At 36.5% G+C, this 25,067-nt stretch overlaps 1 protein-coding gene across 3 annotated transcripts in view; it reads left to right on the forward strand.

Moving 5' to 3' along the window:
* LOC131954536 (leucine-rich repeat-containing protein 43) overlaps positions 1–25,055 on the forward strand; it is a 44,381-nt gene extending 19,326 nt beyond the window's left edge. For 2 of the 3 annotated variants that reach the window (XM_059318296.1, XM_059318295.1), the window contains exons 7-17: positions 895–1,015; positions 2,313–2,430; positions 17,129–17,205; positions 18,106–18,264; positions 18,670–18,787; positions 19,841–20,112; positions 20,571–20,636; positions 21,155–21,202; positions 22,161–22,340; positions 22,466–22,523; positions 24,284–25,055. In XM_059318296.1, coding sequence (XP_059174279.1) covers positions 895–1,015; positions 2,313–2,430; positions 17,129–17,205; positions 18,106–18,264; positions 18,670–18,787; positions 19,841–20,112; positions 20,571–20,636; positions 21,155–21,202; positions 22,161–22,340; positions 22,466–22,523; positions 24,284–24,486 — 1,420 coding nt within the window. In that variant the 3' untranslated portion in view covers positions 24,487–25,055. The remainder of the gene's footprint in view (positions 1–894; positions 1,016–2,312; positions 2,431–17,128; positions 17,206–18,105; positions 18,265–18,669; positions 18,788–19,840; positions 20,113–20,570; positions 20,637–21,154; positions 21,203–22,160; positions 22,341–22,465; positions 22,524–24,283) is intronic. The other variant, XM_059318297.1, reaches the window with a different exon arrangement.
* Positions 25,056–25,067: the final 12 nt, after the last annotated feature.

Genomic DNA, 25,067 nt, shown 5'->3' on the forward strand with positions numbered 1-25,067 from the left:
CAAATAATGAGCACAATCAAATAACAAGAGCACAATCAAATAACAAGAGCACAATCAAATAACAATAGCACAATCAAATAACAAGAGCACAATCAAATAACAAGCACAATCAAATAACGAGCACAATCAAATAACAATAGCACAATCAAATAACAATAGCACAATCAAATAACAATAGCACAATCAAAATAGCAAGAGTACAATCAAATAACAAGAGCACAATCAAATAACAATAGCACAATCAAATAACAAGAGCACAATCAAAATAGCAAGAGTACAATCAAATAACAAGAGCACAATCAAATAACAATAGCACAATCAAATAACAAGAGCACAATCAAATAATGAGCACAATCAAATAACAAGAGCACAATCAAATAACAAGAGCACAATCAAATAACAAGAGCACAATCAAATAACAAGAGCACAATCAAATAACGAGCACAATCAAATAACGAGCACAATCAGAATAACAATAGCACAATAAGTTCAAAGAAATGTTAGCTTGTACTTTTCTACCAAAGATTTCCATAGTATTTTGGATAGTGTAGACAGAGAAAGATTATGGTATTCCCTCTAATCTTGTAATCCTTTAATCTTGTAATCCTCTAATCTTGTAATCCTTTAATCTTGTAATCCTCTAATCTTGTAATCCTTTAATCTTGTAATCCTCTAATCTTGTAATCCTCTAATCTTGTAATCCTCTAATCTTGTAATCCTCTAATCTTGTAATCCTCTAATCTTGTAATCCTCTAATCTTGTAATCCTCTAATCTTGTAATCCTCTAATCTTGTAATCCTCTAATCTTGTAATCCTCTAATCTTGTAATCCTCTAATCTTGTAATCCTCTAATCTTGTAATCCTCTAATCTTGTAATCCTCTAATCCCCTCTAGGCCTCAGCTTGTGAGCCTGGACCTAAGTAACAACAACCTGCTGGGGTTTGAGGAGACCATCACAAACTTGGCCCAACTGCCTCGACTCAAGACTCTCCTTCTAGTGGGCAACCCTTTAAGTGTAAGATAGATGGGGTGGGCAACCCTTTAAGTGTAAGATAGATGGGGTGGGCAACCCTAGAAGTGTAAGATAGATGGGGTGGGCAACCCTTGAAGTGTAAGATAGATGGGGTGGGCAACCCTTGAAGTGTAAGATGGGGTGGGCAACCCTTTAAGTGTAAGATTTATGGGGAGGGCAACCCTTTAAGTGTAAGATAGATGGGGTGGGCAACCCTAGAAGTGTAAGATAGATGGGGTGGGCAACCCTTTAAGTGTAAGATGGGGTGGGCAACCCTTTAAGTGTAAGATTTATGGGGAGGGCAACCCTTTAAGTGTAAGATAGATGGGGTGGGCAACCCTTTAAGTGTAAGATAGATGGGGAGGGCAACCCTTTAAGTGTAAGATAGATGGGGTGGGCAACCCTTTAAGTGTAAGATAGATGGGGAGGGCAACCCTTTAAGTGTAAGATAGATGGGGTGGGCAACCCTTTAAGTGTAAGATAGATGGGGTGGGCAACCTTTTAAGTGTAAGATTTATGGGGTGGGCAACCCTTGAAGTGTAAGATAGATGGGGTGGGCAACCCTTTAAGTGTAAGATAGATGGGGTGGGCAACCTTTTAAGTGTAAGATTTATGGGGTGGGCAACCCTTGAAGTGTAAGATAGATGGGGTGGGCAACCCTTGAAGTGTAAGATAGATGGGGTGGGCAACCCTTTAAGTGTAAGATTTATGGGGTGGGCAACCCTTGAAGTGTAAGATAGATGGGGTGGGCAACCCTTTAAGTGTAAGATTTATGGGGTGGGCAACCCTTTAAGTGTAAGATTTATGGGGTGGGCAACCCTTGAAGTGTAAGATAGATGGGGTGGGCAACCCTTGAAGTGTAAGATAGATGGGGTGGGCAACCCTTGAAGTGTAAGATAGATGGGGTGGGCAACCCTTTAAGTGTAAGATAGATGGGGTGGGCAACCCTTTAAGTGTAAGATAGATGGGGTGGGCAACCCTTGAAGTGTAAGATAGATGGGGTGGGCAACCCTTTAAGTGTAAGATTTATGGGGTGGGCAACCCTTGAAGTGTAAGATAGATGGGGTGGGCAACCCTTTAAGTGTAAGATAGATGGGGTGGGCAACCCTTGAAGTGTAAGATAGATGGGGTGGGCAACCCTTTAAGTGTAAGATGGGGTGGGCAACCCTTGAAGTGTAAGATAGATGGGGTGGGAAACCCTTGAAGTGTACACATCCATGTACATAGTTTGATCATTTAATAAAAGCTTATAAACCCAGAGTGCAATACTTGTCTAAAATGTCTGACCTTGACCTTTCAGTTTGTGCCTGCCTATAGAGGCTTTACAATTGATTTTATGTCCAGCCTTAGTGTGCTGGATGACACACACATTTCTGTAGATGAAAGGCTTCAACTTAAAGGACTCAAGAAAATGAAAGGTGGGCACACAATTTCATTCATTCCTTTTTGTGCTGGTGAAGGTTTGTATGCTACTAGACTACCCGTTATCCTTGGATAGCTGTAGGTTTCAGGAGGTTATCCACAAAGGACGTAATGTTTATTTGATGATTTTTATCTTTCCCCTCCCCTCTCCTCCCTACTATCAAAAATCATACAAAAGTTTAACATTGACATGAACCTGTACCACACGTATGGCACCTATTACACTATCATCTCTGCCAGCTTGGCACATACAGTTAAGCGCAAAATTATTGGGTTAATTTACTTACATCATATATTAAAGTTAAATTACGCAAATATTATTGTATATTAAATTATATCCTAATTTAGCCAATTCCATTCTAAACAAACAAAGATTTATATAAAATAATTAAGGAAATATTTAACTACAGAAACTCATAATTGATCTAGATAGATCGAGATCTACAGTCTTCGTACGACTTAAGTCTAGTTTATCCGTAGCTCTAGATAGATTTCTTGTATTCTCGAATTAGCTGATCTGTGAAGCTAAATTAAAAAGCTAGAATCTAATTAATTTTGGTTTGGCCTATCAGTAGATCTAGAATATCTAGATAAATTTATTGTTTATGCATACTCAAATTTGATTTATTATAAGAACTGCCCAGCGTATCCTATTGAAATTGATAATAGTGTTGGAACCTAAAAAAAATAGCAGACATATCATTACAGCTATATTCGACAGAAAATTTACTTGTTTAAACCTTTACTCTTTTGAATGGGCAACATAACATGGTGTTGCATAGAAGCCAGCATTTTTGTTGTGAAAATAACTAAATAAATCAAGAGAGGTCACTAAAAAATAAAGTCTTTGTTCTGAACTTTTATGACTAAAGGGAGATTTGAAAAGCTGGTTCCAAATGGTTCCAAATTTTTGTTGCCAGAAAGCATATTTTTTAACAAAAATTGAATAATTTATAAAATTGTGTAATAAGTACAAAATTACTTCCGGTTTCATTATGGTTAGAAATAGTCAAAGAAATAATTACTAGTAATATAATAGCAATTTAGCAAACACTTTTATTTTTCATTTGGATTATTAGAGTCTTGGTGTTGTTGTGATTATGGAATATATAATATTTAATATAAATACAATACTATGCAATACACCGTAGATTGCCATTGTGTATTTTTATCATGGAAAACAATAGTTCTTTTTTTTTTGTTTTACTCTCCCTGGCTTTTCCGGTTGACTTCAAGTAGGTAGTTCAAACTGGCGAAAAAGTGCGTTTTCTAGTTGTGCTATAAAAATAAAAATTAAAAGTCATTTTTATAGATCTAGATCTATATGTAACCCATGTTTGAATGTGTTTTATATTTGTTTGAAAAGTATCAGTTACGTCAACAAATTTCACAGTTTTGCGTGTACCGATCGACCCCACACTGTTGCATTTGGTCGCGGCTTCGCGACGAAGCATTGTAGAAGCATAATCTTAATGTCATTTTAAAGAGCGAATTCTAACCTATCGTTTGATGTATAAAATTGAAAAAATAACTTGTTTATTTCGTTTTGAAAAATCATTTTTTAAACTTTAAATGACGATATATTATATACACGAAAACAAACTAATTCTGTTTCAATTTTTACACCGATGTAAAGTTCACTTTTATAACTACTTTATGTTGTAAATTCAAGTATTTCTGATTTACGGTCGCGAAGCCGTGCCCTCAATAAACATATAACCCTCGAGTCAACTTTCAGCCCCGAGTGAGTAGTTTTTAAAGGTTGACGACCGATGATGCTAAACGGATTTTACCCTTGCTAGAGCCTTCAAAAAAGATGTAAGTACCATTTTTAAAGTTTCATTTCCATTTTAATAAATGAATTTTAAGTTTGAATGTCAGTTTGGTTTAATTAGTACACGTTATTAATGTAAATTTGAACGATACTAGTCCACGGTTTTAGCGTGTGAACTACGCTTGTTCACATGGTGTGTTTAGAGGTGAAGCTATTTAATTCAGGACATTCTAGGGACTTATAAATATGGATGCACTTAACTATTAGATGCTAGTGTTTACTAATTCTTTAAAATCTATCGAACGGGATTAATGATAGGGTCGTATTACTAAAGTTCAGTGTTTTTTCCAGACTTTCTTCTCCGGGGGGGGGGGGGGGGGGGGGGCACTTGAAATTTTCGGGGGGGGGGGGGGGGGGCGGTAAACTTTCTTCGGGAGGGGGGGGGGTACGTTCACCATTAAATTTCCAAAATTCGTGTGTTGTGTGCTTTTCGCTTTAATCATAAATCTGCCCGACCCACGTTTTTTGTCATCAAATGTATGAACAGTTGTGACCTACTTAGGTCGAGTCATTTTTATTTTGACATTGTATAATTCCTTATATGGAATGATGGTGTAACACCTGGGGTTTTTCCATTGACTTATTAAGGTGTTTGAGACATAGAAATTTTCCATTAAAATCTGATTGAATGATTCTGATCAGATGATTATCCCAACCAATGGCGACATGAGTTGAGGATAACCTCCCCTGTCACAGAAGTCTTTAATTGCACTGCACACTCGCAACACGAGGCAGTTTATCTTGACCTGGCAGTCTACGAGGCAGTTTTACCTTGATCAGGCAGCCGTCCATATTGTCCGGCTATAGACTTTGACCATTTGAACGTGAGAGTACTTAAGACCTGTGTGTGCCTTGCTTTCTTAAGTTGATTTAGTCTTCTAGTTTAATATTACTTGTCGCTAAGTAATTCCTGAAGCTACAGCAGAGTTGTGTGGCCTGTGGCTATTTTTTTAGACAGTGTAGAAATCTGTGATAGTGATTTTTCCTACATTTTGTAAGTTGTGTTTTGATATTTTATACATTAAATATTTTATCTAGTTCATCTTTGTGTTCTGCCACAACTGAGTTCGCTGATTAAAAGGTCGTATGTAGATTGGATGAGTGTTAATTACAATAGTATCACTAGCTTCCCTAGACATTAAATTCGAGCCCTAGTGTGCCGTTGTGTTAAGTGTTCATCCACTTAGGCCGTAAGGCATTTGCATATGACCCGAGAAAAGAATCCGGGGACGTTCTCCTTCTATTTGGCTGATAGATAGGTCAACGTTACAAAGTGGGGGCTCGTCCGGGATTTAATCTGTCGTTCCAGTTGTTGGTTATATCAGTTGAATACTAAGGTTAGTTGGATTTAGTTGTTTTTATATCCAGTAGCGCAGTGTTCTTACAACGCGCGCTCAGGCTAGAGTATCTAGGTCAAATAAGCAGACGTGTCACGTCCTACATTTAGAGGTCAAGTACACGGCCCAACGCTGTGTATTAATTTAAAGAATCTAGGCTTGTTGTGATTTTCAAGTTAGTGTTATGGAGTCTTTTTTGGCTAATCCCACTGTTGAAGATGTAGTTGAGTAGAAAAGTTTTGGTTAGTGTTGTTAAGGAATTGAAATTGGATTATTCTGTTACGCAGAAGTCAGAGGTGTTGAGAGATAAAATTGTTGTTCATTTCATTAATGAAGGAGTATTTGATGAAAGTTTGTTGGCGGATGTGTTACTCCGCGAGGAGAAAACTCTAGAGAAGGTAGAATTAGAAGCTAGAATTGCTCTAGAGAAGGAGAAAGTTGCTTTAGAGAAACAGGAGATAGAGGCTAAAATTGCTTTAGATAAGAGGAGGTTGGAATTAGAGTTTGGTCAAGTAAGCCTGGGCTTACCCCTGAGGATATCTCAGGAAGACATCATTAAAGCTCAGCAAGTCGACGCGGAACTCAAAGCAACGGTCGAAAAATCTCTATCATCTGACGATGGAGAATATTTCTCCGAGAACGGCCTCTTCTTTCGTCGCGCTATACCAGTGATTGCCTCACCGGCCGAACCATGGTTGGGTAAAAACCAGCTGTGGATCCCTCCACCTTATCGGCATGAAATACTTAAGCTGGCACATGACCATCCAATGTCAGCGCACCCAGGTGTCACTAAAACGACGGCGAAGATCAAAGAACTGTTCTTTTGGCCCAAAATGAGAAAAGATGTGTCGCGTTACTGTAGAAGTTGCACGAACTGTTAGTTGGCCGGAAAGCCAAACCAGACAATTCCTAAGGCCCCTTTGAGTCCGATTCCTGTATTAGAAGAACCTTTTTCTAAAATCGTCATGGACTGTGTAGGTCCCCTGCCTAAAACCAAGGCGGGCAACGAGTACCTACTTACCTTTATGTGTTCAAGTACCCGTTTTCCCGAGGCGATTCCCTTACGGAACATTAAGGCAAAGACTGTAGTCAGAGCCATGACCCGGTTCTTCACTACCTTTGGATTACCTAGAATCGTGCAAACAGATCAAGGCAGCAACTTCACCAGTCACCATTTTCAGGAAGCACTAGCCAAGCTAGGCGTTACCCACATCACCAGCTCAGCCTACCACCCTCAGTCTCAAGGCGTACTTGAGAGGTTCCACCAAACCCTCAAAACCATGCTAAGGACATTCGCTAACAGTAACACCCAATGGGATGAGTCTGTTCCTTGGATCATTTTCGCCGCGAGGGACTGTGTCCAGGACTCTTTAGGCTACTCGCCTTTTCAACTTGTGTTTGGACATTCTGTCCGTGGCCCCCTGAAGCTGATACATGAACGGTGGACAGGTACCAGCGATCATCCTGTGGAAAACTTCGACGATTTTCACGTTCGACTGAAAGCCGTGTGCGAAATGGCTCACAAGAACTTAAGAAAGGCCCAAGTGAGAATGAAAGGACTGTATGATAAGAGTTCTTGTAAACGAACATTCAATCCAGGCGACAAAGTTCTTGTGTTAGTGCCTAATCTGAACAATGCGTTATCCTTGAGATATTGTGGACCCTTTACTGTGCATTCAAAATTAAGTGATTTGAACTATGTTGTCAATACGCCCGACAGAAGAAGGAAACAGACAGTGTATCATGTTAACTCACTGAAAAAATATTATGATAATTGTAACAATTTTCAATCCACAGCTAAAATTACTTTACCTGTATGTTCAAATGTTTCTGATGATGTGATACATGATAAATTGAAACCCCCAAAATTGGTAAATTCTTCCTTTTTAGATAATTTGAATGTCCACCTTATGCATTTGTCCACAGAGGAAAGCCATAGATTGTCTCAGTTATTTGAGACATTTCCCTCTATTTTTGGGGATGTCCCCAAAGAAGCGAAGGTTCCACCTCATGATGTAGACGTTGGTGACGCAAAACCCATTAAACAACACCCCTATAGAGTTAACCCGGAAAAAGCTGCTCTGATAAAAGATGAAATTGATTATATGCTCAAGAATGATATCATTGAGCCCAGTTTCAGCAACTGGAGTTCCCCATGTCTCCTAGTCCCGAAAGACGGTGGATCTTTCAGGTTTGTGACCGACTTTAGGAAGGTGAATGCGCTCACCAAAGCTGATTCCTACCCATTACCTCTAAGTTAGGACAGACAAATCAAAGAATATTGAGATGGTGCTTATAGAATACAAATTGGGGTGAAGCATATTCAGGGCATCCCTTGTCCAGATGAGATCAAGGTAAGACAAGTTTCATGCATAGTTGTGTAATGACTTGCTATGTAATGACCGGCCATGGAATGAATGGCCATGGAGTTGAAACACAATCAAAATTGTTTTTAAAGTTTGTTGATGTGGTGGATTGGAACTTTTTTTTGCTACATTTTTCATTGTTTGGTTTTAATTTTTAGTTTTTATGTTTTTTACTTTCTCGTATATACGAAGTAGGCCTTATAAATTATAGAGAAAGTCTTGTAATCGTGTAAAAAAAAATCGAGATTTTTGTAAATCTCGACGTTTTACAGCTCCCTGAGTCGGAAGTTTTGCAATCTTGTCCGTCTATTTGTGTGTGTCTGTAAACAAGATAACTTGAGTCGACGCGGAACTCAAAGCAACGGTCGAAAAATCTCTATCATCTGACGATGGAGAATATTTCTCCGAGAACGGCCTCTTCTTTCGTCGCGCTATACCAGTGATTGCCTCACCGGCCGAACCATGGTTGGGTAAAAACCAGCTGTGGATCCCTCCACCTTATCGGCATGAAATACTTAAGCTGGCACATGACCATCCAATGTCAGCGCACCCAGGTGTCACTAAAACGACGGCGAAGATCAAAGAACTGTTCTTTTGGCCCAAAATGAGAAAAGATGTGTCGCGTTACTGTAGAAGTTGCACGAACTGTCAGTTGGCCGGAAAGCCAAACCAGACAATTCCTAAGGCCCCTTTGAGTCCGATTCCTGTATTAGAAGAACCTTTTTCTAAAATCGTCATGGACTGTGTAGGTCCCCTGCCTAAAACCAAGGCGGGCAACGAGTACCTACTTACCTTTATGTGTTCAAGTACCCGTTTTCCCGAGGCGATTCCCTTACGGAACATTAAGGCAAAGACTGTAGTCAGAGCCATGACCCGGTTCTTCACTACCTTTGGATTACCTAGAATCGTGCAAACAGATCAAGGCAGCAACTTCACCAGTCACCATTTTCAGGAAGCACTAGCCAAGCTAGGCGTTACCCACATCACCAGCTCAGCCTACCACCCTCAGTCTCAAGGCGTACTTGAGAGGTTCCACCAAACCCTCAAAACCATGCTAAGGACATTCGCTAACAGTAACACCCAATGGGATGAGTCTGTTCCTTGGATCATTTTCGCCGCGAGGGACTGTGTCCAGGACTCTTTAGGCTACTCGCCTTTTCAACTTGTGTTTGGACATTCTGTCCGTGGCCCCCTGAAGCTGATACATGAACGGTGGACAGGTACCAGCGATCATCCTGTGGAAAACTTCGACGATTTTCACGTTCGACTGAAAGCCGTGTGCGAAATGGCTCACAAGAACTTAAGAAAGGCCCAAGTGAGAATGAAAGGACTGTATGATAAGAGTTCTTGTAAACGAACATTCAATCCAGGCGACAAAGTTCTTGTGTTAGTGCCTAATCTGAACAATGCGTTATCCTTGAGATATTGTGGACCCTTTACTGTGCATTCAAAATTAAGTGATTTGAACTATGTTGTCAATACGCCCGACAGAAGAAGGAAACAGACAGTGTATCATGTTAACTCACTGAAAAAATATTATGATAATTGTAACAATTTTCAATCCACAGCTAAAATTACTTTACCTGTATGTTCAAATGTTTCTGATGATGTGATACATGATAAATTGAAACCCCCAAAATTGGTAAATTCTTCCTTTTTAGATAATTTGAATGTCCACCTTATGCATTTGTCCACAGAGGAAAGCCATAGATTGTCTCAGTTATTTGAGACATTTCCCTCTATTTTTGGGGATGTCCCCAAAGAAGCGAAGGTTCCACCTCATGATGTAGACGTTGGTGACGCAAAACCCATTAAACAACACCCCTATAGAGTTAACCCGGAAAAAGCTGCTCTGATAAAAGATGAAATTGATTATATGCTCAAGAATGATATCATTGAGCCCAGTTTCAGCAACTGGAGTTCCCCATGTCTCCTAGTCCCGAAAGACGGTGGATCTTTCAGGTTTGTGACCGACTTTAGGAAGGTGAATGCGCTCACCAAAGCTGATTCCTACCCATTACCTCTAAGTTAGGACAGACAAATCAAAGAATATTGAGATGGTGCTTATATTTCCAAAATTTTAATCTGGAAATTTCACACATTAAGGGTAGTGATAATGTTGTGGCTGATTGTTTGTCAAGGATGTAAAATCTTGTTACACACATTGATCATGTGACATGCTTTGTGGTTCATTAGGACCATAAACAGGTTTTGTTTGAGTGTCACTCATATGAAAATGAGTGGTGTGAGTTTTGAATTTTTTTCAAAATTCCAATCCTGTTGAATATTTTGTTTATTTGCAGGTGAACCTTAATTAAAGGTGGGTTTTGATTATATGTAATCTTTTATAATAATATGTCTCATATGACTCAATTGAGATTGTAGCTAGTCATTGAAATAAAGGTCTTACCCTGGCGGGTTTACCACTTTTAATATCCACATGGAAATATTGTAATACCCTTTTTTGAGGGATTTTGATGTATAATTACTTTTTGAAGGGTTACTCCCCTTTCACCAATTGTAAAAGTTGGAGTTACTTCCCTTTTATGTTCAGGGATATTTTCATCTGGTATTATGATTTTGATTGCCTACATTTGTAAAACATTTTTGTTATTTCATTGCCAGATTGGTTCCTTATGTATGTTTTTGTGGAACCTATCTGTCACTTCCAAAAAGGGAGGGGATGTGACCTACTTAGGTCGAGTCATTTTTATTTTGACATTGTATAATTCCTTATATGGAATGATGGTGTAACACCTGGGGTTTTTCCATTGACTTATTAAGGTGTTTGAGACATAGAAATTTTCCATTAAAATCTGATTGAATGATTCTGATCAGATGATTATCCCAACCAATGGCGACATGAGTTGAGGATAACCTCCCCTGTCACAGAAGTCTTTAATTGCACTGCACACTCGCAACACGAGGCAGTTTATCTTGACCTGGCAGTCTACGAGGCAGTTTTACCTTGATCAGGCAGCCGTCCATATTGTCCGGCTATAGACTTTGACCATTTGAACGTGAGAGTACTTAAGACCTGTGTGTGCCTTGCTTTCTTAAGTTGATTTAGTCTTCTAGTTTAATATTACTTGTCGCTAAGTAATTCCTGAAGCTACAGCAGAGTTGTGTGGCCTGTGGCTATTTTTTAGACAGTGTAGAAATCTGTGATAGTGATTTTTCCTACATTTTGTAAGTTGTGTTTTGATATTTTATACATTAAATATTTTATCTAGTTCATCTTTGTGTTCTGCCACAACTGAGTTCGCTGATTAAAAGGTCGTATGTAGATTGGATGAGTGTTAATTACAATAGTATCACTAGCTTCCCTAGACATTAAATTCGAGCCCTAGTGTGCCGTTGTGTTAAGTGTTCATCCACTTAGGCCGTAAGGCATTTGCATATGACCCGAGAAAAGAATCCGGGGACGTTCTCCTTCTATTTGGCTGATAGATAGGTCAACGTTACACAGTCATCACAAGATTCTGCACAGCTCGAGGAAGCACAAAATCTACGAGCAGTCATTGGTAGATCCCCTAGGGTCGGAAGAAAAAATTATTTTCTACGTTTTAGTCCACAAGAAAAATGTGGTTTTTTAAAAAGTTTTTTTTAAAGTATTTTATTTTCTCCTTTTTAGTCCGTTGCTACACATGAAAAACGTGGTTTTTAAAAAGTTTTTATATAGTTTATTTTCTACTTTATCTAATGACTTGATTAAGTATGACTTGACTAAGTGTTTTTAATTACATAAAAATTTAGAGGATTTTTTATCAAAATAAAAAGGATCAAAAGGTTTTTGAATGCTTTTAGGTAGTTGGCCCACCGTCCATCCCTCCTCGAACAGATTAACTGTCGATTTTCCACCCACCTTAAGCATTACACTGTAAAACATTAAAAAAAAACGTGGTAATAAAAAAAAGAATTGCACACCAAGTGAAAAGTTTTTCTTTCAAACCTGACGGTCTATGGGGCAAGTGAAGTAGAGTTCACTTGTTTCTGTGACCTCGGCATATGAAGAGATAGTGTGGTCAGCACTATGCCCAGCCGCCTTTACTTTCCCTAACAGGAGTTAGGTACCCATCAGAGTTGGGTGGACTCAGAGACGGTCTACTGACTTGAACCCGGATTCGAACTCGAGACTAACGGGTTAGCAGTCCAGCTCTCTACCGCTAGACCACTCCGTCCCACACCAAGTGAACGCCTAATAAAATGTGTATAAAAGTGCGGGATATTATTAGTACTTTATAAATTTACATGCGTTTTTGAGAAATCATGTCCTCAATTTTAGGGTCCTAGGGGCGTAATTTAATTAAGCTAATTTAGGTCTCTAATTGCTAGTTTTTATGATTGCATCTGAAATTGTTAGGCGAAAATAGCCTGCATGCCGAATTTCAGATCTCTAGAGCAATCAGAAGTGGGCTAATTTTCGTTGTCAATTTTAACAACAAACAAACAAACTCGAAGCTGAGTTAAGAAAAACGTGTTAATAAATTGAAAGGTTGATGGGGGTGCAAATTGAAAGTTTGAGGGGGGGGGGTGCAAATTGAAAAGTTTGCCCCCGGGCGCCGGGAAGGATCGCTACGCCTCTGGTGAGCCCTCGCGGCGCACTTTCAGTTTGGCGCCCCCTATATATATATATATATATATATATATATATATATATATATATATATATATATATATATATATATATATATACATGATAAAGCGCCTTCCCCACCCACCCCCAAGTATAATCTTGGACCAACTTGGTAGAGCGAGTTTTAACCTCTCGAACTCTTTTTTTTTCAATGTTACACAATCGTACAATACGCTTTTTTACAAATGGTTTCTTTTATAAGTGTTAAAGTTTATCAACTCACTAATCCAGTGTAAATTTTCTCCAAAAAAGCGCCCCTCCCCCCTAGGAAGAGCCGGAAAGCGGTTCTTGCCGATCACTGTTTTTTTAGTGCATGTTTTACATTTACACAATTAAGGTAGAAAACAATTGAAGCAGTATGCAAAGGCGTGTATTTGTTAAATTTCTTGACTTTGACTGTTTCTAATTTAAAAATGCAGCTTAAAATGAGCTTTTAATTTTTTTCTAGCCCTTTTGGCGCCCCTCTAGGGTCAGCGCCCGGGGCGACCGCCCTCCCTTAGCTACGCCTCTGATGTGTGGCATCTTCATCATTGAATATCTCAACCAGTGTGGCACAAGCAATGAATATTTCATTCGGTAGACCTACTACTACCAAGAATATACTATCAAGTATAAATTACTTTTAACAAAAAGGTGTTTTCAGGGTTTTTCACATGTTTCCAGTTATAGTTATAGGTCAGGACAAATAGTAGGCCTACACAATAGGCTAGTACTAGTAGTAAATTTAATTATATTTTATTAATCACTAAATCAATTGTTTATTCCACAGCTGGGGACATTTATGATGGCCTATCCAGATCTTTCCTTACAAGGGAAGGGAAGATGGCCAACCCCCCCCCCCCCCCCCCCCCCACAGTTCCCAAAACATATAGCTTACTCTTGATGCTCCACAAGATCAATGTTGAGGGAAACACAAAGATGTGGAGTTGTAGTTTTAAAAACTGTTCCCCCAAAGCAGTTATCAACCCGATAGGTTTGAAAAGAAACCAAAGCATGTGGCATCAACTGCTGCATCACTTGTAGGCATCACGTCTTTATTAGATTACATTACATTACAACTCGACTAAATTTTGATTCTGTTTCTCCTGCACTAGATAACTGTGGCATTTTTAAAAATAATATTTTAACTCATGTGATTTTTGAAAATAATGAACACATTCTTCCTGTTAATGTTACCAACACAATAGTATTCTATGTCGAAAGCAAAGAAAAAAATTAGATTTTTTTTGGTATGAAAATAAAAATGACCAAAAACGCATTCTTGTCATTTTCAATTATTTATTAACTTAGAAAGACTCATTTTAGATGACTGAAAAAAATTGGGCATATATACTACAAACTTTGCAGCAACTTCATCAATTTCTACACTTCTATGTTATTTAGTTTAGAAAATATTGGTTCTCAAAAATGGCACTTTTTGAAAATCAGTTTTTTACCAAATTTTCCTTTTATAAAAATCGCATAACTTTTTTATTTATTGAGATATTTTTATAAAATTTGTGTCATAGAGCTTACAACAATTAAAAGTTCTTTTATGACATACTCACTACGGGAGTCTGCAATCAATAGTTAATTTCAGTTTGGACTACCTACTTCAAGGAGAGGTTGAGGGCGGTTTTTGAAAATATTTGAATTGATAAAATTATTCTAAACAGCCGTTCAACAGCTTATATTCTATACAGAAATATAGAAATGAGTGTAATTGATGGTTTAATTATTATAAATATAACTATAATTTTATCTCTTGCTATATTTTAAAAAGATTTTTCAAAAAATTTAGTATGATTACATAGACTTTTCATGCCTATTGAATATATCAATAAATTAATTAACGTCTTTAAATAAATTTGTGTTTTACAGTTCTATACATAGTGCATATGTTCTCATGAAACGGAACACCCAAACAAATAAATAAATATACAAACTTGTAAAAAAAACACTTGAATTTTAGAAGTATACAGATTATGTTGGTATTTGTGTTATTAGTATTTTCGGAAACTAAATTTTAAAAAGCCAAAAACAATTTTGTTGTTTTCACTTTATCACTGAACATGTAAACAGTTGTAGGTTGGTGGGTCACCTCAGTTGTATGTTGGTGGGTCACCTTATAGGCCTATGTAAATTATGATTGACTTCATCAATGTAGATTTTTTTGGTCTGTAGAAATGTTTGGTCTGTAGAAATGTTTGTATGTTTGGTCTGTAGAAATATTTGTATGTTTGGTCTGTAGAAATGTTTGTATGTTTGGTCTGTAGAAATGTTTGTATGTTTGGTCTGTAGAAATGTTTGGTCTGTAGAAATGTTTGTATGTTTGGTCTGTAGAAATGTTTGGTCTGTAGAAATGTTTGTATGTTTGGTCTGTAGAAATATTTGTATGTTTGGTCTGTAGAAATGTTTGTATGTTTGGTCTGTAGAAATGTTTGTATGTTTGGTCTGTAGAAATGTTTGGTCTGTAGAAATATTTGGTCTGTAGAAATGTTTGTATGTTTGGTCTGTAGAAATGTTTGTATGTTTGGTCTGTAGAAATGTTTGGTCTGTAGAAATGTTTGTATGTTTGGTCTGTAGAAATGTTTGGTCTGTAGAAATGTTTGTATGTTTGGTCTGTAGAAATGTTTGTATGTTTGGTCTGTAGAAATGTTTGGTCTGTAGAAATGTTTGTATGTTTGGTCTGTAGAAATGTTTGGTCTGTAGAAATGTTTGTATGTTTGGTCTGTAGAAATGTTTGTATGTTTGGTCTGTAGAAATGTTTGGTCTGTAGAAATGTTTGGTCTGTAGAAATGTTTGTATGTTTGGTCTGTAGAAATGTTTGGTCTGTAGAAATGTTTGTATGTTTGGTCTGTAGAAATGTTTGTATGTTTGGTCTGTAGAAATGTTTGGTCTGTAGAAATGTTTGTATGTTTGGTCTGTAGAAATGTTTGGTCTGTAGAAATGTTTGTATGTTTGGTCTGTAGAAATGTTTGGTCTGTAGAAATGTTTGTATGTTTGGTCTGTAGAAATGTTTGTATGTTTGGTCTGTAGAAATGTTTGGTCTGTAGAAATGTTTGTATGTTTGGTCTGTAGAAATGTTTGGTCTGTAGAAATGTTTGTATGTTTGGTCTGTAGAAATATTTGTATGTTTGGTCTGTAGAAATGTTTGTATGTTTGGTCTGTAGAAATGTTTGTATGTTTGGTCTGTAGAAATGTTTGTATGTTTGGTCTGTAGAAATGTTTGGTCTGTAGAAATATTTGGTCTGTAGAAATGTTTGTATGTTTGGTCTGTAGAAATGTTTGTATGTTTGGTCTGTAGAAATGTTTGGTCTGTAGAAATGTTTGTATGTTTGGTCTGTAGAAATGTTTGGTCTGTAGAAATGTTTGTATGTTTGGTCTGTAGAAATGTTTGTATGTTTGGTCTGTAGAAATGTTTGGTCTGTAGAAATGTTTGTATGTTTGGTCTGTAGAAATGTTTGGTCTGTAGAAATGTTTGTATGTTTGGTCTGTAGAAATGTTTGTATGTTTGGTCTGTAGAAATGTTTGGTCTGTAGAAATGTTTGGTCTGTAGAAATGTTTGTATGTTTGGTCTGTAGAAATGTTTGGTCTGTAGAAATGTTTGTATGTTTGGTCTGTAGAAATGTTTGTATGTTTGGTCTGTAGAAATGTTTGGTCTGTAGAAATGTTTGTATGTTTGGTCTGTAGAAATGTTTGGTCTGTAGAAATGTTTGTATGTTTGGTCTGTAGAAATGTTTGGTCTGTAGAAATGTTTGTATGTTTGGTCTGTAGAAATGTTTGTATGTTTGGTCTGTAGAAATGTTTGGTCTGTAGAAATGTTTGTATGTTTGGTCTGTAGAAATGTTTGGTCTGTAGAAATGTTTGTATGTTTGGTCTGTAGAAATGTTTGTATGTTTGGTCTGTAGAAATGTTTGGTCTGTAGAAATGTTTGTATGTTTGGTCTGTAGAAATGTTTGGTCTGTAGAAATGTTTGGTCTGTAGAAATGTTTGTATGTTTGGTCTGTAGAAATGTTTGGTCTGTAGAAATGTTTGTATGTTTGGTCTGTAGAAATGTTTGGTCTGTAGAAATGTTTGGTCTGTAGAAATGTTTGTATGTTTGGTCTGTAGAAATGTTTGTATGTTTGGTCTGTAGAAATGTTTGTATGTTTGGTCTGTAGAAATGTTTGGTCTGTAGAAATGTTTGGTCTGTAGAAATGTTTGTATGTTTGGTCTGTAGAAATGTTTGGTCTGTAGAAATGTTTGTATGTTTGGTCTGTAGAAATGTTTGGTCTGTAGAAATGTTTGGTCTGTAGAAATGTTTGTATGTTTGGTCTGTAGAAATGTTTGTATGTTTGGTCTGTAGAAATGTTTGGTCTGTAGAAATGTTTGTATATTTGGTCTGTAGAAATGTTTGGTCTGTAGAAATGTTTGGTCTTTAGAAATGTTTGTATGTTTGGTCTGTAAAAATGTTTGTATGTACCCCACACCATACAAGAGCCATTAGTTGAGCTTGCCAATTTTTGTCAACTCCAAGTTCGCTTTTTTATTTCGTGTTAGAATACATAGAGGAAATAGCAAGAATACAAATTGGGGTGAAGCATATTCAGGGCATCCCTTGTCCAGATGAGATCAAGGTAAGACAAGTTTCATGCATAGTTGTGTAATGACTTGCTATGTAATGACCGGCCATGGAATGAATGGCCATGGAGTTGAAACACAATCAAAATTGTTTTTAAAGTTTGTTGATGTGGTGGATTGGAACTTTTTTTTGCTACATTTTTCATTGTTTGGTTTTAATTTTTAGTTTTTATGTTTTTTACTTTCTCGTATATACGAAGTAGGCCTTATAAATTATAGAGAAAGTCTTGTAATCGTGTAAAAAAAAATCGAGATTTTTGTAAATCTCGACGTTTTACAGCTCCCTGAGTCGGAAGTTTTGCAATCTTGTCCGTCTATTTGTGTGTGTCTGTAAACAAGATAACTTGAGTACCGTTACAGCTGGGTTGATGAAATTTCATAAATAAGTATTTTTATATCAAAATCTTAGATCCGTATCAACTTTTGAGCAATTTCTAATAACCGGAAGTGGAACTTTTTCTACTTTCAATTTTTCGAATGCCTATAACTTGAGTACCATTTCAGATAGATAAATGAAATTTCACATGTGAGTTAAAGATCTAATTCTCTGCTTTCTGTCAAATTTTGAGTAATTTCTGGAAGTAGTAATTTTCGCTATTTCTGATTTCTGAAGAAAAAAACCGCATTGAATTTATAAAGTACTAATAATATTCCGCACTATTATGCACATTTTGTGTGGCGTTCATGTGGTGTGCAATTCTTTTTTCTACAAGAGTTTATTTTATTTTAAAATAGTTTAAGTAATTAAAAATAGATTAAAAATCATGTCTATATCATGATGTGGTATCTCCCTTGGTGTGTCAGATAAGAATATTATTAGTTTTAAATTTTAAAAATTTTAGTTTTAAATTTTTTAGTTTTTAATTTTAAAATTTTGAATTGTTCACTAATTGTAGCACAAGGACATCATGCCTGAATTTCCAGTTGTTGAAAGAAAGTATTTCCTTCAGTTTATGATACCAGTCGGGGACCCAACATTGCCTTTATTTGTTGGTTCAGAAAACTGGACAGAGGCAAATTCTTTGACCAGCGTGGCCCAGGCCACTTCAGAACCAGTAAGTGACAGCAGGGATCAGTGGGATTGTGACAACAGGGATCAGTGGGATTGTGACAACAGGGATCAGTGGGATTGTGACAACAGGGATCCGTGGGATTGTGACAACAGGGATCAGTGGGATTGTGACAACAGGGATCAGTGGGATTGTGACAACAGGGATCCATGGGATTGTAACAACAGGGATCAGTGGGATTGTGACAACAGGGATCAGTGGGATTGTGACAACAGGGATCCGTGGGATTGTGACAACAGGGATCAGTGGGATTGTGACAACAGGGATCAGTGGGATTGTGACAACAGGGATCCATGGGATTGTGACAACAGGGATCAGTGGGATTGTGACAACAGGGATCAGTGGGATTGTGACAACAGGGATCAGTGGGATTGTTATTCTTGATGCCAGCAAAGTATGGGGCCAAGTTTGCCAAGTTCTGGATATCTTACGGAAACAAGAAACACAGTGACCGACTCCAGCCAATCAGATGGAAGACCGTCAGATGATGTCAGTGGTGTGGAATCTAGTAAGTCAACACAAACACTATGGTGATGGATGAAATGTTGGTGGTGGATGAAATGTTGGTGGTGGATGAAATGTTGGTGGTGGATGAAATGTTGGTGATGGATGAAATGTTGGTGGTGGATGGAATGTTGGTGATGGATGAAATGTTTAGCTGGAACTATAGGTTGAAACTAATTTTAAACATTGAATGACTCAAAGACTCACTTTAATTAGCTGTAGACTGTCAAATACTACCATATGAGCTCATCCATATATGACATCACACTCCTGGGGGGGGGGGGGGGAGATTAATTTTGTGATGATATGTGACGCCACACATTTATATTTTTTTAAAAATTTAGTCAGGGAATTTTAGTTTGCATTTTAGAAACTTTTAGTAAATTGTAGCCAAATAGAAGTTGATTAATTTACTCTGCGTTGACTGAGCATAATCAATATTTTAAAAAGAAATCGGTGTTTTGAAAGAAACTAAACTTCAATATTGAGAGTGGTTTTTGGCTGAGGTGTGATGTCATTATTTGGGGGGGGGGGGGGTGCTGGATTTTTGTGACAGTGGGGAAAGGGGTAAAAAGCATTTTAAAATAACCATGACGTCATTTATGGATTTAGTTATGTTGTATGTGTTTGATCCCTATATATTCTATCAGTGAATAAACATGTTTGTTATATTAGTCATACATTGTTGGACTTGAAATTAGTCAACTAAGTAAAATATATTTAATCATATAATATATGATATATTATATTATACATTTATATAAACAATTAACATAAACAATACAATTAAATGTATCTATTTTCATAGTCTATCAATGCTGAATACTGGGAGGACTTTAAAAGCAACATTTAAATAATGGTGATAGTGATTTAAATGTATGTTCTAGTCACTAGACAAAGTGTTGTCCAAAAAATTATCTCCCCCTATTTGACAAGGTGTTGTGTTGTCCAACAAATTATCTACCCCTATTTGACAAGGTGTTGTGTTGTCCAACAAATTATTTCCCCCTATTTGACAAGGTGTTGTCCAACAAATTATCTCCCCCTATCTGACAAGGTGTTGTGTCCTCTGTGGTGGCAAGCCCGGACAAGTCAGGACCAGTCACCGCTGATGTCACTGCTGAGGATGAAAATGCAAATGCTTCATGTAGTTCATCCAGCACCCTGAGAACATCCAGCACTGAGTCCATGTTTCCACTCAAAACAAAACCCATGTCATGGGCGCAAGAACTAGATCTCCACTGGGTTGCTGAGCTTTACAGAAATGACCTCATAACAATGAAAAGATTTTTCAAGAAAGGAATGGACTTTATGTTAATGGAACAAATTGTTAGTACATATGTACATAGATATATACATAAATAAATTTTTATATATAAGCTCACAGTAGATGACCCACTCTACTAAAATAATCTGACAATGCTATAGGTAAAACAAACCAATATCCTGTAGACCCAACATATCACATTTCTTCATCCCCTCTCCCCATGAGAGTTGTCTCTGTTGGATGTCTGTATTGTTTACTTAAACACACTAAATATAAACATCTTCAACCAATATGAAAAATTTAAAAATATTCTTTATTAATCAACAAAACACAATATTAAATGCACAAACTGATGAGTGCCTTAAATAATTCAGTTAAAAATCTGGTTAATCTTAGGTTTTTGTTTCTTTCCTTTAGCTTATGGTTATAGCTAACTTTTTATTTTCTGGTCAACAAAAATTGTTCACAAAGTTATCTGTTTAGTTGAATGTTCAAAAGAAATTTTTAATTTTCCAACCAGATTCTGGGCTACCCCGCTGATCAAATAGACGGAGAAGAAAAAGTTTCTAAAGGCAAAAAGGACAAGGTACGTCGAACATACAGCAAAATTTGTTAAAGTTTTGTCAAATGAACTGACTAAGTAAATAGCAGCTTAAAAATTGTAGTCCATGTGCCTTTAAAAAATGTAGCTCTCTGATTAGGGTAAGGGGAAAGTTCAACTAAATGAGTCCCACATGGGGAGAAGTTGTCCAGTTGGACATCGCTGTCTTTGACTCAGCCATTAGTTAGTACCCAACTGACCTGCGTGTGATGGCAGGTGTAAGGAATATTTTCTTGTGTGCTGTGGGCTTGACTCCATCTATTATTTTTTCCCTTGGAACAATCTGTAATTGACTCTGGCTGTCCCACATGTAAATCACATGGTCACAGCTGCAGTACATGGACTAGAGAGATTGGACCAGTTTCGCACACAAATCATCAAATTGTCTCTTGATTTAGAGCTTGTCTATTCATGTCATCACAAGCAGATCCCTCTCCCCAATGCTCATCACAAAAGCCAAGATTTAAAAATCATTTTTTTTTCTTGGGATCCAAATTTTTCAGTCTAAAGACAAAGAAAAACCAGAAGAAATGCTGCAAAAGACAAAAAAGGTTGAACAAAATAACCCTTTTCATCTTATCCTTTTTAATGTGTCGGAAGAGGTTAAAAACTAAAAACAAAATGTATTTCAAAATTTTTCATTTTTATCTTATTTATTTTTTTTATGCTAATTTGTAACTTTTCTAAGGTTTCTATGATTGTAGTTTATAAAAAATGAAACTAAAAAAATCCAATCTGAAAAATATTTTTAACTGAAATTGTTGTACACAACAACCTAAAATCTGTTATATGAAAAAAGACCAACTTATTATATATATATATACAAAGTATAAAATTATGCGTTTGTATACCGTTCCGCTCCTTGTCGTGGTCTGAGGTCTATAGGACAAAGGGAAACAAACTAGTTAATTTTTTTTTAGCAAATTGATCTAAACCTGGTTAATTCCTCTGAATATTTAAAATTCCTTATTTTTATTCTGGGGCCCAAAATCAAATTTTCTCCCGCAGAAAGAACAAAACACATACTTTCATATATATATATATATATGTGTAGTCAGATTTTATTCTACTGCACCTGGTGACAAGACTCATTGTAATACAATGTGTAGATTTTTTTTTAATCTTCAAAATAATTTTAAAAACTAGTTTCACAGTTGTAGTTTTGATATTTTTCTTCTTCATAGATTAGAAATAGAATTAGACCTGGCAAGCAGAGCTTTTGATTTGACTAAAACTAAAAGTTTTATCTCTTTCCTCCTACATCTACCCATCCAAGTTGCACCTGTCTGTTTGATGTGTGATATATTTCTAATTTGGTAGCAGTAATTTCAGTGAATTTAACTTCTTGTTTAATCTAGTCTAATCTAAGTCTAATGTATTAGTCTTTATAAAATTCTTTTTTTTTAAAATTCAGTGCAACATTTTTATTTTTAGAATTCACCTTAACAATGAAGGCATCACATTTTAAAAAATTCTTTCTACAACTCTAAAGTTGATCCATGTTTTCAGGATGTGAAGAAGAAAAAAGATGTTGAGATAGTTCAGTCTGAGACAACAGTAAACACCATTGCAACTTTTCATGCACCATTGGAATGTTTTCTGGAGGGGGAATATGAATACAGCAATGTTTTCACTGAAAACATTTCTTGCTCCTCCCCTCTCTCTCAGCTTGATGATGATAAAAACAGCGTAAGCCACACATCTTAGTTCAATCCTTTCTCAAATACTTGCAGCTAAAGAAAAAACGTATTCTCTTTATATCCACTACTTACAGAAACTGAAGAAAAAATTACTATTCCAATTTTTTTTTTCAGTTAAAGAAAAAAGAAAAGAAAAAAGATGATATTCCAGATCCAAAAGATAAAAATAAAAGTAAGTTTCTCATTTACTGGGTTAGGGTATGCTGTCATGGCCTTCATTTAACTGGTGGGGTGGGGGTGGTAGCGATATGATCTGCTGTGCATGCCTGGAGAGCGAGAGGGGGTTGGAGGAGGTTTAGATAGTTGGCTTGCATCGTCTTGTCCATGAAGAGAATTTTATGTATAGATAGAAAATTATGCTGGTCTAAACAAAGTTTATGTAACTTTTTATCACTGAGCCCTTCATTATGGAGTAAAGAATTAAAATGTAAATAAATGCACCAATTAAATAAAGGTCATAATGCATAACTTTGTCAAATAAGGGATGTTTTAAAAAGTAAATTATTTTAGCATTTGTGTAGGCAAGGAGGGAGGTGATAACGGACCCCAAAATAATTATTTTTTTCAATTATAATAGTTTAATGAAAATTTGCTTGTTCTATTTAAAAATTGGTCATGTTTAAACCGAAACAAATTCTGTACTCATGTAGGTTTTATTGAGCCATAGAACTGGTTGGTGACCTACATACCAGCCCTTTAGACTAAGATAGGCCTCCCCATAGAACCTTCTATATACATCTGGAAGGGGGGACATTTTTTTATCTCCCCTATACCTATATGGCAAATTAGGCGGGACCTGGAAGTACCGAATAATTTACAACTTTTATTAGATTACACTGACTATACGCAAAGGCGTAGCGATCTATTTAGGCGCTCAGGAGAAACTACCAATTTTGCTCCCCCATCTTCAAATTAGACCTATATATAAAAATATAAGTATTCAAGATGGTGAAAATGCGCCCCACTTCCCTTATTTGAAAAGGTCGGGGTGCATTTTAACCAGTGTTTCGTTTCTTCCAGACTTTTTTTCTCAGGGGGGGGGGGGGGGACGGGACGGACAGATGGATGGACGGAATAAATTTCTAGGGCAGCGTCAGACACTGTTAAAAATATTTATTTTTTTTCTATATAAATTCCATTGTAGTATGAATAATAGTCAAATCTTTAAACCACTTCCTTGCCTTATTCTCTCCTTTTTTATCGTTGAATCGGGGGTGCCGATAAAAGTAATTTTTAAAAATAGTTTTTTTACTAAGCGAGTTAAAATTAAAATTTCTTCTCTTAAGAATTATTATATTTCAGCATCCTGATGAATGACTAGGAAATAAAAAGGAATTAATTCCAAATTAATAGTATAAATGAAAAAAAAAACAAAAAAAACGCAGGAAATCATTACACATATCGTCTCCTTGATTCATAATCTTTGACCGACTTTCCAAATAAGAAGGAACACTATTCATTATTTTCGTTGGGCGTAGATAAGAAATTTTAAAACTTGATTATTCCAAGCCAGAAATGAGTTTACGCTAAATGTTTACAATCGTAGAGCCGGGTTTAGTGACGGCTACTAGGGGCAGATAATTAGTTTGAAACGATTTTAAACTTAGGGGAGGTAACTAAGAGGAGGCTGCTTTCACGGGTTGGGGGTATCGTCCTTAACGACCCGCTGATAATTTTTTAAAGCAAATATTTTCCGTGGCAGCATTGGTACTGTCGAATTCACAAATTATGAATTACTGAAAAGTAGAAAATAAAATAACTAAATAGCGGCATATGATACGCCACGGGTCGGCGAGTATATTAAATATAATATATAATAAGGGGGCCCAAAAAAAAATAATTCCAGGGTAGGGGGTGGGGGGTGTTTGTGCATTTTAATAAGTTTCGCCGGCACTGCACTTGGTTTTTGAGCTGTTTTACAAATGTAAACAGATGCCAAAGCTGCAGCCATGAAGGATGAGAAGAAGAAAAAACAATCTCTAGCCCTGGAGTCTGAGGATGGAGCTGCAGCTGCTCCTTTAGAGATCAAGATTAGTGTCAAGCTTTTTCACTGGACCTCAGCTACTGACCCAATCAATGATGAGAAAAAAAAGAATGATTTATTACGCAAGAAAGAGCAATCAGACCTTGCCTGAAGTCTAATTAAAAACTGTTTTAGTTTTTAAAAAAAAGGAAATGAACTAAAATACTTGTCAATATTTCTGATATAACTCCACTTCCACCACAGAAATAATGTCTTTCTATATAAGTTAGAAATATGTTAGCTCACTAAATACCAAACACATTTTCACACATATAGACTCTTAGCTTAGATTCCCTACATTCTTCCCCTAACCTTGTCATAACAAAAATCTTTCTGCAAAATGATTTTCATTTGGAATAGTTTAAAAAAATATTTGTTTTATCAAGTCTGTTATGTGTTGAAATGATTTTTGTAATTGTATATCTGGCAAAGATGGTGTAGACCATGTGGTGTATCTCTTGTTTAATCAGCCAGGTCAAAGGTCAGCCAGTTATTGGCTGGAAGTTGCCAATTGGGTTATGAAGCAAATATTTGTACTCATTTGTTGTGTCAACTTCATTTAGAATAAGCCAAACGCTACCATTAAGGACTCACTTTTTTTTAAATAAATTGTTTACTTTGGACGTACTTTATGAAAAAAATGTACTTACTAGGAAAAGGAAATAAAATTTTTTAAAACAACTTGCTTACTGT

The sequence above is a fragment of the Physella acuta genome, unplaced genomic scaffold, assembly GCF_028476545.2.
Source record: "Physella acuta isolate Inbredline_101_S28 unplaced genomic scaffold, ASM2847654v3 ptg001009l, whole genome shotgun sequence".
Lineage (NCBI taxonomy): Eukaryota > Metazoa > Mollusca > Gastropoda > Physidae > Physella > Physella acuta.